The 15,807-nt window shown below is 42.6% G+C and overlaps 1 protein-coding gene across 1 annotated transcript; it reads left to right on the top strand.

Annotated features, from left to right (window-relative positions):
- Positions 1 to 401: 401 nt before the first annotated feature.
- On the top strand, positions 402 to 12,714 carry LOC6598527 (cAMP-specific 3',5'-cyclic phosphodiesterase). The gene is made up of 10 exons (XM_026990558.1): positions 402 to 913; positions 4,024 to 4,128; positions 6,282 to 6,459; positions 6,524 to 6,617; positions 10,501 to 10,838; positions 11,189 to 11,453; positions 11,525 to 11,639; positions 11,703 to 11,865; positions 11,924 to 12,292; positions 12,372 to 12,714. Exons 1-10 carry the CDS (start codon positions 768 to 770, stop codon positions 12,585 to 12,587), a joined length of 1,989 nt encoding a protein of 662 aa, XP_026846359.1. The 5' UTR covers positions 402 to 767; the 3' UTR covers positions 12,588 to 12,714.
- The last annotated feature ends 3,093 nt before the right edge of the window (positions 12,715 to 15,807 follow it).

Below are 15,807 nucleotides of genomic sequence, written 5' to 3'. Positions count from 1 at the left end.
AAATCTTAAATAAAATAAAAATAAAAAGGTATACAAGCAAAATGACACACAAAAAAAAACAGAGACAGAGAAACAGAAACAGAAACAGAAAGAGTAGAAGAGAGAGAGAGACAGAGAGAGGGGCACACAGTTGTAGAAATATATATATGTATGTATGTATATATATATATTTTTTTTTAAGTTGAATATAATTTGTTTCTTACGTTACGTTGCTCTCCTCAGCCCCAGCCTCAGCCGCTGCTCTGTCGTCGTCGTCGTCGTCGTCGCCGTCGTCTACTATAATTTTTCTTTTTCACTTTTGTTGGATTTGTGTTGGTTTTTTCTGTATTTTCGCTGGCCACGCCGCGGGACGCGCTTCATTCTCGGTCAGCGCGCGCTCGTGGAAAATTCGAAAAAGCCCCCCAAAAACAACACAAGACCGAAACCGAAACTGAACCCGAAAGAAACCCCAACAAGATCGAACCAAGAAAGCAATTAAATTTCAAATACTCGCATTCGTACCCATAAATTAAACGATTACAGTCGATGCTCGTAACTCAAATCGAAAGATAAAGCCCCGAAAGATAGTTGCCCCAATTGGGGGCCCGACGCCCGCCCAAGTGGAGGAAAAGAGAAACAAGTGATATTCAAGTTTTTCCACATTTTATTGTGCAATTAATTTGTTGTTCATTTGAACTTTTTTTTTCGAGTGAGATTTTGTGAGTGTTTTGGTGATTGGTGATTGTTGATTGTTGATTGTTGATTGGTGTGTTTTTTGGTGGTCCAAAATGTTGAACAAAAACTCTGCCTCGTCGCAGTCGCTGCCGCGTGTGCACAGCTTCTTCAATATGATACCATCGATCATGCAGGACGATCTGGCTGTGACCATACTCGCCGATCGGGACAATATGTTCTCCATTAAGTCGCAGCGCAGGTAAAGTCCCCCCCCAAATCGATCAAACCAATCCCGTGACCAGAAACCATCTATGGCTCGCCCTCAAAATAGTTCGCCGCTCACTTGCTCGTTTCCCCTCCTACATAACTATATAAATCGCGTGTATATACTATATATCGATGGCTATATATGTATGTATAGTATGTAGATACAATATATATTTATATTCCAATTTAATGACACTAAACAAGATGTCTTATTCGCGATGTTGCTGCTGCGTGTTTCGCTTCTTCGATGTACGAGTGTTCCTTTATTATTTATGCTCTACTGGGGCTCCTCCACACACACAGAGAGAAAAGTCTAACGAGAAAACTATCAAAATGGATCACTGTAATGGTCTTTCAGGTTGAAGAAGGAGAGTAGAACTAGCAGAAGAGCTCTGTGTGCCATCAACTAATATTCAATAAGGCCAAGGCCCTATCCTAAGAAGAAAGAGGAATTCCAAATCTTTAAAAACTGGACCTGCAGCCTTTAAAACTTCTTCTGAGACCCAAGAAACGAAAGAAGATCAGTCGTAATCCTTCATAATGATACCAAATGATAGGGATACAGGATGAAGGCAGGATTTCCCGCTGGTTTTCTGTCCTATTTGATGGGGTTTCTATAGTCATTTAAGACTTTTGGATTGAATTGACTTCTGTAAAGCCAGTGAAGGACTCTCTTTTGACCTGTTGCCCGCCATCCTACTCGTACCTACCCCCCCTTCGATCCCTCCCCCTAAAGACCATTGGGGGAGGGATGAGTCATTGTGTTTTGAACCCAAAACGGGGGCCTGCAAAATGCGTCGCAGTATTAATACCCCCCCAAAAAGAAAAACAAAAAATATAACGGGCCAAAGAAAATGCGAAAACTGTCTACCCCCGCCTCATCCCCCCCCCTCAACGACGCGTCAAATGAAAATGACAAATCAGCGGCAGAAAAAAAGAAAGAAAAAAAAAACCACACACAAATGAGTCTGGTATCCCCATCGCCCCCCATCACCCCCCCCCCCATCCCCCCCCCCCCCCCCCCCCCTGAATGCTGCTGCAGTTGCCGGCACTTTTCCATCGACAGTGTGGAGGTGGATGGGGAGGATGGATCGAATGGAATTGGAATTGGGCTAGGGATTGGGTGGATGGATGGATGGACGGATAATGTCGGCCCGATATCTGTTGTATATGCCTTACGTCTCTCGATGATACGATGATCCATCCGAAATCCGAAGTGTGCGACGTGCCAGAAATCAGGCAAACAAACAAATGTGTTAAACAAATAGCGCGAGACGGCTCTGGCGGTGGCGGAGGAGCGACCCCAATGTGGCACAGAGGCCGCAGATTGCCGAGCACGGAGGCGCGCGGACACGGAGCCTGTAAATGAGCTGCCATTGTTGTTGGTAGTGATGCTAATGTTGTAGTTGTTGTTGTTTCTGTTGTTGTTGCTGTGGTTATGGCCGCAAAGGAGGTCAATTTTACAAGCGTCAAAAGTTGTTTCAATGGGAAAACATTTTTCATGCCACCAGACCAATCTCTCTTTCTCTCTCTCTCTCTCTCTCTCTGTGTGCGTGGCAGAAATTGCTTTTCATATTTATTTTCAATTTTTTGTTGCGTCCCGAAACGATTTTCATTGTCGGAGGCGGCGACACAATTAGCGGTTAAAGCGATCAAATGTGCAACAAAGCCAGGCTTCCGACTAGCTTGCTACCCTTGAAAGTCAAGGAAATCTTGGGGATCCAAAGTCAAGGAAATCTTTGGGGTCTTTAAGGTTGAATCTTGAAGCCTTTTAAATTTTAAAGGGCATTCCCTTTTTTGGGAATTTATTGGGATACGGGAATACCTGTATGTAAGGGGTGGCACAAACATTTGGAATAATAAAATACTTATTTAATTTTAATCGTTCTATAATAAGTATTTTTTTTTTTTTTAATTTAATATAAAACAAGCAGAGTTTAAAAAACAAAACAAAAAGCGGGTTATTCCTATACGAAAAATACCTAAGATATTTAATTGTGTATAAAAGTGTTCTCTAAACGAACTGTTTCAAAAAAGATCCCGACTAGCGGTGTCCCCTGGCATTGGGGCATTTCAAAAGTACTCAATTATCTGCTTTGATGGAAGCCCAAAAAGGTCTTCAAATAAAATCAAGAACCTTTCAATACAACCATTCTAGAAGCCCCTGTATTTCAATTTAATTCGTTGGCGCCATTCTCTGTCTGTGTCTGTGTCTTTTTGTGACGTCACTGATGCCCACCGTGTACGCCCTCGCATCTGTGTACATATATGTACACATTTATATATATTATCCATTTTACTTTTTATTATTATTAATTTATGCCAATTTTTTTTGTTTGTCAACTTTTTCTTTGGCCAGCGATTTGCTTCGTTTGGTCATTTCGATTTTCGGTTTTTCGGCTTTTTGTCCTCTTTTTTTTGTTCTTATTTTTGGCACAGAGCAAAATGTTCAAAGCAAGTGGCTCGTGTGCCACTAAGGAGAGGCACCCAGCCCGGTCCCCATCCTCCCATATATCCTCTTCTTTTTAATTTTTTTTTTCTATATGTTTTCCTCAATTTCTGTGGAATTTTCAACTGCCAAAAAACACAAAAAAAAAAAAAACGGAGGAAGAGTGTGGCGAAACTTGGCCGTCGTGATGGCGTCCTTTGGCGGACCCTGAGTGTGCGGGTGGGATGGGTGGTATATTGAGGCCAGACACTGACCTTTTTGGCCGCTTGCACTCACGTTCTACTCCTACTCCTTGGCTGTTGGTTGGAAAACATTCAGCCATTTCGAGCACTACGAATTTCACGTTTTCGGTAATCGAAATGGCATCCATTGCAATGCCGCAGAACGGCAGGAAAACATTGTCAGATGCCAGATGTTGGGGGGTAATATTCAATAGTTTCATGAAACTCAAAAATATACACATAGTACACAAATATTTATGTATGTCCTAAAATAGAAAATAAAAACCATATTTGTATTTGTTTTTTAATTAGACCTCGTGCATGTTTTAAAAAATGCTTTATACATAATTCATATGCCATAAACCCATCGAATACTTATGGAATATCCTTACTTATGCCTACTTTTTTCTCTTTCTCTTTGTGTTTCCGCAGCCATGGCGAGGATCTCATTGTGACGCCGTTCGCCCAAATTTTAGCCAGCTTACGTTCAGTGCGCAACAATTTATTAAGTCTGACAAATGTTCCAGCATCAAACAAGTAAGTGTTGTACTTCGTGACCTTGGCCAGCAGAGGCCCAAAGGCCCAAAGGCCCAGCGCCCAACCCGACCCGACCCCCACACGACCCCGCGCCAACCCGTCGCCCGCCCCCCGTCCCACTCAGTGAAGAGACATTCAATTTGTTGTGTACTAAAAGATGTACTTGACCCCAAAACTCAAAAGTGAAATCTTTTCCAACCCCACCCCTCCCCCCTCCAGCCGCCCCTCCCTCGTTCGGCTCTCTGTCTGTGTTTTTGCCTGCTCTTTGCTCGCTCTAACCAACCCATCTAACCCCACTACTATTACTACTCCCCCCCCCCCCCCCCCCCCCCCCCCCCCCCCTATCTCTCTCTTTCTCTGTCCAGCTATCTGTCACCCTCCTGCGCCCCTCACACCCTCTTTTGTGCTCTCGGTGTGTTTTTGTCGTCTCACACTTTAATTAATCAAAAGCATAAAAATACAAATACAAATAAAATACAAATAAAAATACAAATAAAATGCAAGTAAAATAAATAAACAAAAAAAAAAAAGCCAGTGACAACAACAACAACAACCATAACAGTAGTTACAGCTAAAAGCGGGGGGGTTTGGGGGGAAGAATTTAGTATTTCATTTTCATCTTACCCCCACACCCTTACCACCCCTGCCACCCTACCACCCTCCCGCCCAGCAACCTCTCGACTAACAATAACTTTTGATGGTCTTTGGGTAAATGTGTATTTTATAACGAATAAAAATAGAAATACCCACGAAAATGAGAGAAGAACCCTTTGGAAAAGGTTGAAGGTCCCCGGGACTTATCGGCATGGCTTCCCCCTCAACCCCCAACCCCACTCTCTATCCCTTGCACACCCACTTCTACTTCAACAGAAATGACGTGAAACGTGCCAAAAATATCGCAAAAAAAAATTATAGAAAATACAACAACAAAAATAAGAAATCCAAAAAAAGATTTTTTTGAATCGAGGTGTTATTTATACACAGAGCTTTTTTCATATTTTCCCAAGAATATATGTATATATGTTTATGTAAATGTATGTGAATGTGTGCATGTCGTTGGGTTGCTGGGAAAAACAAAAAAAAAAAACTTAAATTTAGAGCAGACAAAGATATGGGAAATATTTATATATATTTTCAAGCGAAAATCTCGACACGGGTTGTTCAACCAGGAACACAGCACTCAGACACGGACTTGGACACGGATACGGACTCGGACACGGACTCGGACACGGACACGGACTCCGTTGTGGCATTGTTTGGTTGTTGATTGTTTTTGTTACCCTTCCCCCCCTCCCCCACCTCTCTTAAGCTCTAAATGACTTGCCATTGCCCCCAGCCCCCCAAACGCCCGCCCATTAACCCCTTAGACCTGAGACCCAGCAAAAAAATGTATGTAAAAACCACCAAACCCCCAACCAAAAAATCAACAAAATCAGAGAAGAAAAACCAAAACAGAATTTGTTCCAATTTTGTTCATAAATCTAAATATTTTTTTCTCTCTCTCTCTTTCTTCTACTCTCTCTCGCTCTAACTCTCTCTCTCACTGTCTCATTTCTCCATATAATATGTGTGTACATAAATAAATGTGTGTGTTGTTTGGCTCGATTGAAACTCGAATTTTGCAACCAAATCAATCTAAATGTTGTGCACTTTTCGCCTTACACCACCAACCCACCACAAAAACCCACCACCAACCCACCACAAAAACCCACCACACCTAACCACTTCCATTCCCATTTCCAATGCTCCTCCTATGCCCTGCTCTCCGCCTGTTTGCCGTTTGTTTCGATCACGATTTCGATTTTGATCTGATCATTTATCATTGATTTTTTGTTTTCGATTTTCTTTTTGCTTTTGTTATATATTTATTCTCTTTCATCCCCATGCTCTCGTTCTCGTTCTCGCCCTCGATGTTCGTTTGTTTGATTGTTTGTTCGATGTATTCTTTGTTGTTCCTCCCCAAAAACCCCTTAACCTGTCCCACTCCCACTCCCACTCCCACTCCCACTCCCACTCCTACTCTCTCTCTCTGTCTCCCTCCCTGGCTTCTGTCTCTCTCTCTATCTCTGTATATCTATGTGTGTGTGCGTGTGTGTGTGCGTGCGTGCGTGTGTGTGTGTGTGTAAACCATTTATTAATCAAACAAGATCCAGGCGGCCAGCTCAATCGTCATCCGGACGCGGCGGAAACGCCAGTGGCGTCCAATTGGCGCAGGGGGACGAGGCCTACACACGCCTAGCCACCGATACCATTGAGGAGTTAGACTGGTGTTTGGATCAGTTGGAGACCATACAGACGCATCGCAGTGTCTCCGACATGGCATCACTCAAGGTACATTATCATATTATCGTATTTGTTGACCTCTATTTATCGTGTAAATCATTCGTTTTTCCAGTTCAAACGCATGCTAAACAAGGAGCTGTCACACTTCAGCGAGTCAAGCAGATCGGGAAATCAGATTTCCGAATATATATGCTCCACATTTTTGGGTAAGTTTAAACGAAGACTAGAACCTATCTGCTCTATGGCGTAGGCAGCTGAGTCGGTCCCAGAATCCAACAACAATATCAACATAGTCTTTGTCTAGTCGCAGGAGAATCCCACAGAAATTATAGGCCTTGGGGACGCCCAAAAGTCGCTCCCAAGAAACCAAAAACAGTCTTTGTTTATAAACACACAGAGAGGATATGATACCTTAAAGAACCAACAGGAATCTGCCACGTATTTAAGTAAACAACAAAAAATGTACCCCAAAAAAACTGTGGAAGGAAATAAGTTTCTGTCGTTCTTCTTCGCTTGAATAAGCCATCTAAACTTGGCCGGAATGAAGCTGAAAACTTTACGCAAAACAATTGCACAATACTAGTACGCCAGGACTACTCGTCTAGGGCCTCCATTCGAAGTGATTCGATGCGTACGCACTTGGAGCACCAGCACCAGCACAAGCACCTCAACCAGCATATTTCCAATTGTATTTACCCTTTATTTCGGATCATCATCATCAATGGAAGGGAACTATAACTATCAGCGGGTGCTCCATCCACTAAGACCCTAGCAAATGGAAATGTGCTGAAAAGTTAGTCAAGAAGTTTTGTGGCGCGGCTTTCAGCTTCAACTTTCGTTTCGTTTCGTTTCGTTTCGTTTTGCCTGCAAGTTGTTTCTAGCTTCTCCTGTTGCTGTTGTTGTAAAAATGAGGGTGTTGTTGAAATTGTTGGTGAGCGGCGCACAAAAGTATGCAATAAAATCGCATTAACCACAGTAGACGCGAAGAAGCCTCAGCGAAGCAGAAAAGTACCAGCAAAAAAAAAAAAACAATAAAACAAAAACCCGAAGCAAAAGAAAGGAAAACTCAAGCCGCCATCCATCTCCATCTCCGTCTCCGTCTCCATCAGCATGGCAGAACGGCAGCAAATTATGCGGTGGAAAAAGCAGCAGCAAAAGTTATGCAAATCATAGAAGGACCCCCAAGCAAGTCGCAACTGCAATACCGTGGACATTTTTTGGGCAACACTTAATGGCCATTCCGTACGGAGGTGCCCTGTGGCCCTGGGTTCTAGAGCGAACTCCAATCGAGAAAAGAATGCCAGAGCGCCAGCAGAGCTTCTATATCCATTATGGTATATGATAAACTGCGCAGATGTTCTCTAAGTGAAGCTAATTCCTTCTGTCGATCAGCGGCCGATTCGACCCCTGGCCACCCGAAAATGCCGGCCATAAAAAGTGAATCCTCAGCCAAAAGTCACGTACCCCACGTACAGTGGGGGGAGGGAATTACATTGAGAAATGTTTAAACTTTCGCATAGCGTTTTCCCCTGCTGTCTCTGTCGCCGTGTCTCGCCTCAGCGTTGGATTGAAAGTGCAAAATTAAATTATGCAGAGCAGCATAAAAACAGATGAAGTGGAAATTTCATTGTTTAACCTGCGAACCAAGCCCGCAAGCCGACTCCAAGTCCGAGTCCACAATCCCCAATGGCCCAATCCCGTAGCCGATCCCAGGCGCCTGCCTGCTGCCCACTTACCGCTCTTTTGTCCTGGCCAAAGCCACTTTGTGGCACTCTGTGTGCGATAGCGCATAGCGGGATCTGGATGAGGCATGCGGCATGCGGCATACGGCAAACGGTGGCCAGCGGAGAGCGGACACTGAAGCTGGGGGTGTGTACAAACAAAGGCGCCGCACCTAGGCCACCCGGCCTAGGTCGCAAAAAAGAGTTGAAAGGGAAAGAGTTGAAAGCGGAGCAAAAAATAAAAAAAAAAATGTGGGGGACTGAACGACGCTGCCACTGGGTGGCATATTTGCACATTTGTCCATATTTCTGCTTCGCTAACTTCCGAGTCCACACGGACGGTGGTGGGAGAAACAGAGACAGAGACACGCAGACAGAGAGAGAGTGAGGGGTGTGGGAGTGGGAGAGACGGCAAAGTCCTTCTGATGGACATCGTAGGGGTCTCTGGCCACCTTTCACTAGAATTTCCAGGCCTATATCTGTGCTAGTTGTTGTTTTTGTAGTTTATCAAGCATAAAATCGCATTTGGGGGCCCCACACAGACACACACTGGCACGCTGTGGCACACACACGCGCGAGGGCCTAATGTCCATTTGTAACACTTCATTTGAAACAGAAGCCCCGACCCGGCCCGGCCCGGCCCGGTCCGGTCCGATCCGATCCGACCTCGAAACCGAAGCAAAAAGTCAAAATGTAGGAAGGGACAGAGACAGATTATACTTGGGAGTGGTTCCGGCGGCAGAGGGTGCCCAAGCAGGGTGAAAGCATAGTGAAAGTGGGGGAGAAAGCATACTCGAAATACTCACACGAGTACGAGTACGAGTACGAGTACGAGTATATGCTAACCACCTGGAATCACCTGCAAGGTGAATCCGTGAGCCAACAGGAATACCAAACAGAAACAGATTCCGAATCAGATTTAAGAAGCAGTTGAATCCAAAGAGTACGAATAATAAGCGTAAGACCTGTGCGGGCGGGTGGGGGGTATTGGGGGCATTGGGGGTTGTGGGGCCACAACATATGCAAAACAAGATGCTGGCCCGCACATCAGGTGTATAACTTTTTGTTGTTGTTTTCTGTACACACATATGTCCGTGTGTGTGTATTTTTCCTGGCAAGGATAGAAGGGACCTTCTAAAAAACAACGTGAAAGCAAATGCGAAAAAGATTCTCCGGGCAGGGGCGCAAAATTTATGCGCTGTCAAGCTGATAGAGTTGCCCCATTGGACACTCTCACTCACGCCCTCACGGGACGAAAGAGCCCCAAGAAGAAAATACATATTTGGATGGGAGCCAAAAAATGTCAGCACTTAAACGTACTGCAGGGCATTGAAAGAGTGCAAAAAGATATAGTGTACGCCAGCCAATAACAAAAACATGCTCACGACATGTATGTTGTTGTTAATAACCTTCTTTCGCTTGTGCGTCTCGAGTCGAGCATTTACTTGGAGGTGGCATTGGAATAGTCTTTGGTATTCCATGGATGTTTATGATTTTTGTACACCGATTTTTATGAGTATGTTAATTGGTCAGAGCCTGGCTCTTTGGTGGATTATCCATTGATCCATTGATTGAAACTCATTCAAAGTTAGGGCCTTACTTGAGCTTTGTAAATCTATCAAATCGATTGAAGCTCAATCGGTCCCCCCCGCCCGTCGTCCTGTTGTACGCCGTGGCGCAACAGTTAAATATACGGACGAAATCTGCAAACTCGTGATGTTTTTTGTCGGTGCATATGTGAGCGGAAAACACACGCAGCTGCCACGCCCCAACGGCCCAACGGGCCACGCCCACTTGGATATCCGTGGGTTATTTATGTATGTTCTACGAGTGTGTGTGTGTGTGTGTGTGAATGTAGCCTTTCCTCCATCCGCCACAGCACTTTCTCCACCAGCAGCCGCCGAACGCAATTTGGACTTTGAAATGAATATTAATTTATTCAGAGGCAATTTTGAATTTTCTCTGTGCTAGAAAAACAAACAATTGGAAAGGAATGTGGGTGTGGGGTGTAGTCAGAGGTCAGAGGGAAAGGTTTGACCCACTAGGCAGTAAGCAGTAAGCAGTGGGCAATGGAGTTCTGTATGCAAAAGTTTTGTTTGCCGACTCTTGAATATTTACGAGTATATGGCTGTGTAAACAGACGCAAGCAGAGTCCATGGAAGATATGAGTGGAGTGGCTGGGCTGCATCCTGATCCACTTTCAGTCCGCAGTCAGTCTGTGTGGCTGTCCTTGGGTGCGAGCCTCAGTCTCAAATGGCCTGGGGTCCCGTCGCAGTCGTGTGTGCACTCCTATTTGATCGGCTGGTGATTGCTGATGATAGTACTCTTAATAAACTGTATGCTTCCTTTCTCGTTCGATTATTTGCAGACAAACAGCAGGAGTTCGATTTACCCTCGCTGCGCGTGGACGATAATCCGGAGGTGGCCAGCGCCGCGGCCGCCATCAACCAGCAGGCATATGGGGTTGCACGGGCCCGGTCGCCGCGCGGCCCACCCATGTCCCAGATCAGCGGAGTGAAGCGGCCACTGTCCCACACGAACAGCTTCACCGGCGAGAAGCTGCCCACCTTTGGCGTGGAGACGCCCAAGGAGAACGAGCTGGGCACCCTGCTCGGGGAGCTGGACACCTGGGGCATTGAGATATTCAAGATTGGCGATTGGAGCTGCAACCGCCCGCTCACCTGTGTGGCATACACCATATTTCAGGTTGGTCACGAAGCACAACTATTACAGCGCACTACAAAGTACACAACAAACAATGAACCAAGAATAGGGGTGGATTTCTCATAGATAGACCACTCCCCTATGGCATCTTTATTGTATAGTGGGTTATCCGTTCGCTTACGGCATCTTTCGACGTATCGACGATACTTTTACAGCCTCATACTTGGAATTTGTCAGCATCTTATTTCAAGATTCAAAGTAAATTCAAGTCTGAAGATGCGATCCAAACAGCCCAATAATCGTCTCGCGCAAAGTACATGCAAAAGTGATCACTTTATTAGCCCGACTAATGCTCCGTCTTTTCCATATCCTTCTCTTTCTGGCCATTACAGAGTAGAGAATTACTGACCAGTCTTATGATACCACCGAAAACTTTTCTTAACTTTATGACTACTCTGGAGGACCACTACGTCAAAGACAATCCGTTTCACAATTCGCTTCATGCCGCTGACGTGACACAGAGCACCAATGTGCTGCTCAATACACCGGCTCTCGAAGGCGTGTTCACACCACTCGAGGTGGGCGGGGCACTGTTTGCCGCTTGCATACACGATGTTGATCATCCAGGATTAACCAATCAGTTTTTGGTTAACTCAAGTGAGTATCTCTCCTGGTATTACAGATATTCTAAGATACTGATCTCGGATGGCTTGGTCTCGTCGTTTCAGGTTCCGAGCTAGCATTAATGTACAATGACGAATCTGTTTTGGAAAATCATCATTTAGCGGTTGCCTTTAAATTATTGCAAAATCAAGGATGTGATATATTCTGTAATATGCAAAAGTGAGTGGACTCTCGCATGCGATTGTGCCTATCTGTAGCCCCATTTCCATCTCCATTGTGTAGGAAACAACGCCAAACATTGAGGAAAATGGTTATTGATATTGTGCTATCCACGGACATGTCCAAGCACATGAGTCTGCTGGCCGATCTGAAGACAATGGTGGAAACCAAAAAAGTGGCCGGCTCTGGAGTTTTGCTGCTGGACAACTACACCGATCGTATACAGGTGAGCCGTACACACGCCTACGTATATCCGAGTACGTTCTTATCCAATCCATTCTCAGGTGCTTGAGAATCTGGTGCATTGCGCTGATCTAAGCAATCCCACCAAACCGCTGCCGCTTTACAAGCGCTGGGTGGCCCTACTCATGGAGGAGTTCTTCCTGCAGGGCGACAAGGAGCGCGAGTCGGGCATGGATATCAGTCCGATGTGCGATCGACACAATGCCACCATCGAGAAGTCGCAGGTGGGCTTCATCGACTACATTGTGCATCCGCTCTGGGAGACCTGGGCCGATTTGGTGCATCCCGATGCCCAGGACATACTCGATACGCTTGAAGAGAACAGAGACTACTACCAGAGCATGATACCGCCATCGCCGCCACCATCGGCGGCCGATGATTTGCCACAGGACGAGAAGATACGCTTTCAAGTAACTAAATCTCTAGATCGGATCTGAATGATCTTGGACCACATCTAACTCGAAACTCTTTCTGTTTTTCCGCCCGCAGGTAACTCTGGAAGAGTCCGATCAGGAGAACCTGGCCGAACTGGAGGAGGAGTGCGACGATGAGAGCGAGGGCCGGGCCGATGCCGGCTCCAGCACCACCACCGGCACCACCGCCACTGCGGCGATGGGTGGCGGGTCGGGTGGGGGCGGCGGTGGAGGTGGCGTCGCTCCCATAGCGGGTGACGTGCAAAATCAAGCGCAACAAGGTGGAATATGACGGAGAGTCGCGGGAATGTATCGCAGATTTACGGAAAAGGCTCAAAACCTTTTCCCACTACGTTAGTGACTATTATTAACAAACAAAAAACCTATAAAAAAAAGAAAACCAAGAAAAAAATCTTATAAAAAATACCAAAAAAAAACAACAAACAACCTAACTAAAAACAAAAAAAAACTATTAAACAAATGTTTAAAGCATACAAAAAACCAAACAGCAATAGCAAAAGTACCGTTTAACTTACAAAGCATAGAAAAACGAAAAACAAAAAAGGAAATTAGAAATTTACTTAATGGAAAAACAATGAGATTGATGTTGAAAACCCTGAAAAACACACACACAAAAAAGCTAAAGAGAAATACTAAAACAAGAACCAGAATAAGATCAAGATAAAAAAAAATATCTAAGCAAACGCTGAGGAAGATCTTATATATTCTTAACAAAACCAAAACCAAACGAAAATCCAAGACAAAGCAAAAAGAATGAGAAGAAAAGAAAACCAATTAACGCAAAATAATACTAAGATGATACCAAAACTCCACCAGACCCGAGAACCCGAGACGCGAATCCCCCAAAATATAGACGATTTTTGTTGCAAATGATCATTGTTAAGCAAATCTGAACTACTTAAGCACTAAGCATTAAACCCTCTGTTAAATCTGCTGTTAAATACGCATTAGTCTAATAAGTTCCCCTCCCGACCCCAAAATTGTTCAAACTCTGCTCCTATTTTAAACCATTGACAAAACTGAACCCAGGCCAGGAAGGCACACACACACAACCTCCCCTAGAACACCTAGATATCCATCCCCACCAGAACCGAGCAGAGCGGAACCGAAGAGAATGATACGGAAGCGGAAACGGAAACAGAAGCAGAAGTACATTTAAGCATAAGAGAAAGTTTTTAAGTTTTAATGTTTTTGCATGCCTGAAAAACGTTTATTTTACTCGATGATTCTGTTGTTTGATTACGTTAGCCAATAGCCGATAGCAGCGCATATTGAAATGATTTTATGATTTAGACAAAGCAAAAGAAGCAACCCACAAACTCACACAAAGCAAAACAAAACCAAAACAAAAACAAAAAAGAAAAGAAAAACCAATGTAAAGTGTAAGAACCCAGTGAATTAAACAAAAATTGAAAGCAAAACCGATCATGTTGAAAATGAAACGAGGATTCGATGAACCCGTGAAGACCGAAAACCGGAAACCGGAGACCGCCTGTTCGGTCTACGGCCGGACTGTAGTTGTATAGTTATTCATATATATATACATATGTATATATACACACATATGTATGTACATATATGTATGTCAATATATTTATATATATGTATTTATAAAAATATATATATAGTTATTTTTTTTTTTTTTGTAATATTATTTGTAAATAATTTAAATGTTTGACTCGAATTTAAATCAAGCAGCAGGCAAGTGTTGCCGCTAAACTAAATGAAAGAAAACAAAGCCAAAAAACATATAAAATAAAACTAAGAGGAGCAAGGATAAGGATAGGAACAGGAAGAGGAAAGGGCAGTTCAAGATGAGAAGGAATTAGTCAAAGGAAAGGAACGGAATGGAATGGAACGGAAAGAAAAACTATTGTGGGTTGCTAAAGAGTTTCCATTGCCATTTCCATTTCCTTTTTGAATTGCAATTTCAATTTGCTTCCATAAGAAGAACGATAAAGAAAGAAAGAAAGAGAGGGAGAATGTAGAATGGAGAATGGAGAGAAACAGAAAATAATGTCAAACGCTGTCTTCGCAAATATTTTTCGCTATATATTACATATATTATATTATTTAGTTACTAAGCTGAAAAACACACACAAAGTAAAAGAAATGAAACCGAAACCGAAACGAGGCAAGACACAGACCACAGACAGGAATGAAAATGAAAAAGGAGAAAGAGCATGTGGAACAGAACATGAATTTAGTGAACAATTTTACTGGAAAAACACACACAATTTACAACAAAGCAAAAGACTCTTCGACAACAACAAAATAAAATTAAAAACTAAAAAACAAACAAAAACAAAAAGAAAAACAAAAGCAAAAAAAACAAGCACAAGCAATTTTTAGTTATCGAAATGCAAAAAACCAAAAGAAAAGAACGAAAAAGTCATTGGCTATAATACCATTATTTATACCTAACCTATACGACACTCTATATAGATCTATACATACATATACATAGTATATATATATATATATATACATATATATATATAGGAAAGCTATAGCATATACGAGCATATATGTATATACATATATGCATATGTAAAGTCACGATCCTGGCGCTGGTGCGCGGATCGATCAATGTGGCAGGCCAAATTCTAAAGAGCGCATAATTTATATTGTTTTATATTATGTTTTATTGTTATTAATTTATTACCCGATTATTATCCCCGTTTTTTTCAGACCTTAGTGCTATTCTATATACATACATATATACATATATTTCTTTTTTGTGTTTAAGCGGGCAGGATCCGCGCATAAAATAGTCTTTTTTTAATACATAACAAATATATATACTATATATAATATGTGAATGAAATGAAATGAAATGGAATAGAATGGAGTACAGTGGAGTGGAAAAAAGAACCTTGATGGTCTAAAAATATCATTAAAATTATGATGCACTATTGGTGAACATATATACATATATATATATATATATGTACATATATAAACAAGAGTAGAGCTATATATATATATATATATATATGCATCCAAGAAAATTATTGTGGAAGCAGAGGACTGCGAGGATTACGATCAACTGGAATTTGTAGACGAAGTTTAAGTTGGAGCCGAGCAAAAGAATACTTTATAGCAATTTAAGCAGCATTGTAAATGTGCGCTTCAGATTTACTATTTGTCGAAACTTAATCAACCTACAGCAAATACAGCAAGATATACATACATATACCTACCTATATATGATTAATGATTAATTAATTATACAATAGTTGCAGCAACAGCAAAACGACGGCAAGTCCATGGCAAACTTAAACAAAGCAAAAGCAAAAGCAAAAACAAAAACAAAAAGCTACTTTAACAAAAAAAAATTGAGTGAAATAAATAAAACAAAGAAAAACAACAAAAAAAAGAACAAAAAAAAACCAAAACAACAAAAAATCAAATGACTTTTTTCTCTTCTCACAAAATATGAATAAAATTGAAGTAAATTGTATTTGTAATAAGTATTTTCCTGTGAGTAA

This window comes from Drosophila persimilis, unplaced genomic scaffold, assembly GCF_003286085.1.
Source record: "Drosophila persimilis strain 14011-0111.01,24,50 unplaced genomic scaffold, DperRS2 tig00000579-arrow-pilon, whole genome shotgun sequence".
NCBI lineage: Eukaryota > Metazoa > Arthropoda > Insecta > Diptera > Drosophilidae > Drosophila > Drosophila persimilis.
Note: the sequence above shows the minus strand (reverse complement) of the source record. Positions and strands in the feature narration are given on the sequence as shown.

Bases quoted from the DNA above. Each gene is read 5' to 3' on its own strand.
- LOC6598527 (XM_026990558.1), top strand. From the start codon at position 768: ATGTTGAACAAAAACTCTGCCTCGTCGCAGTCGCTGCCGCGTGTGCAC. The intron at 10,839-11,188 runs GTTGGTCACGAA...TGGCCATTACAG, and splicing joins TGGCATACACCATATTTCAG to AGTAGAGAATTACTGACCAG. The intron at 11,454-11,524 runs GTGAGTATCTCT...TCGTCGTTTCAG, and splicing joins TCAGTTTTTGGTTAACTCAA to GTTCCGAGCTAGCATTAATG.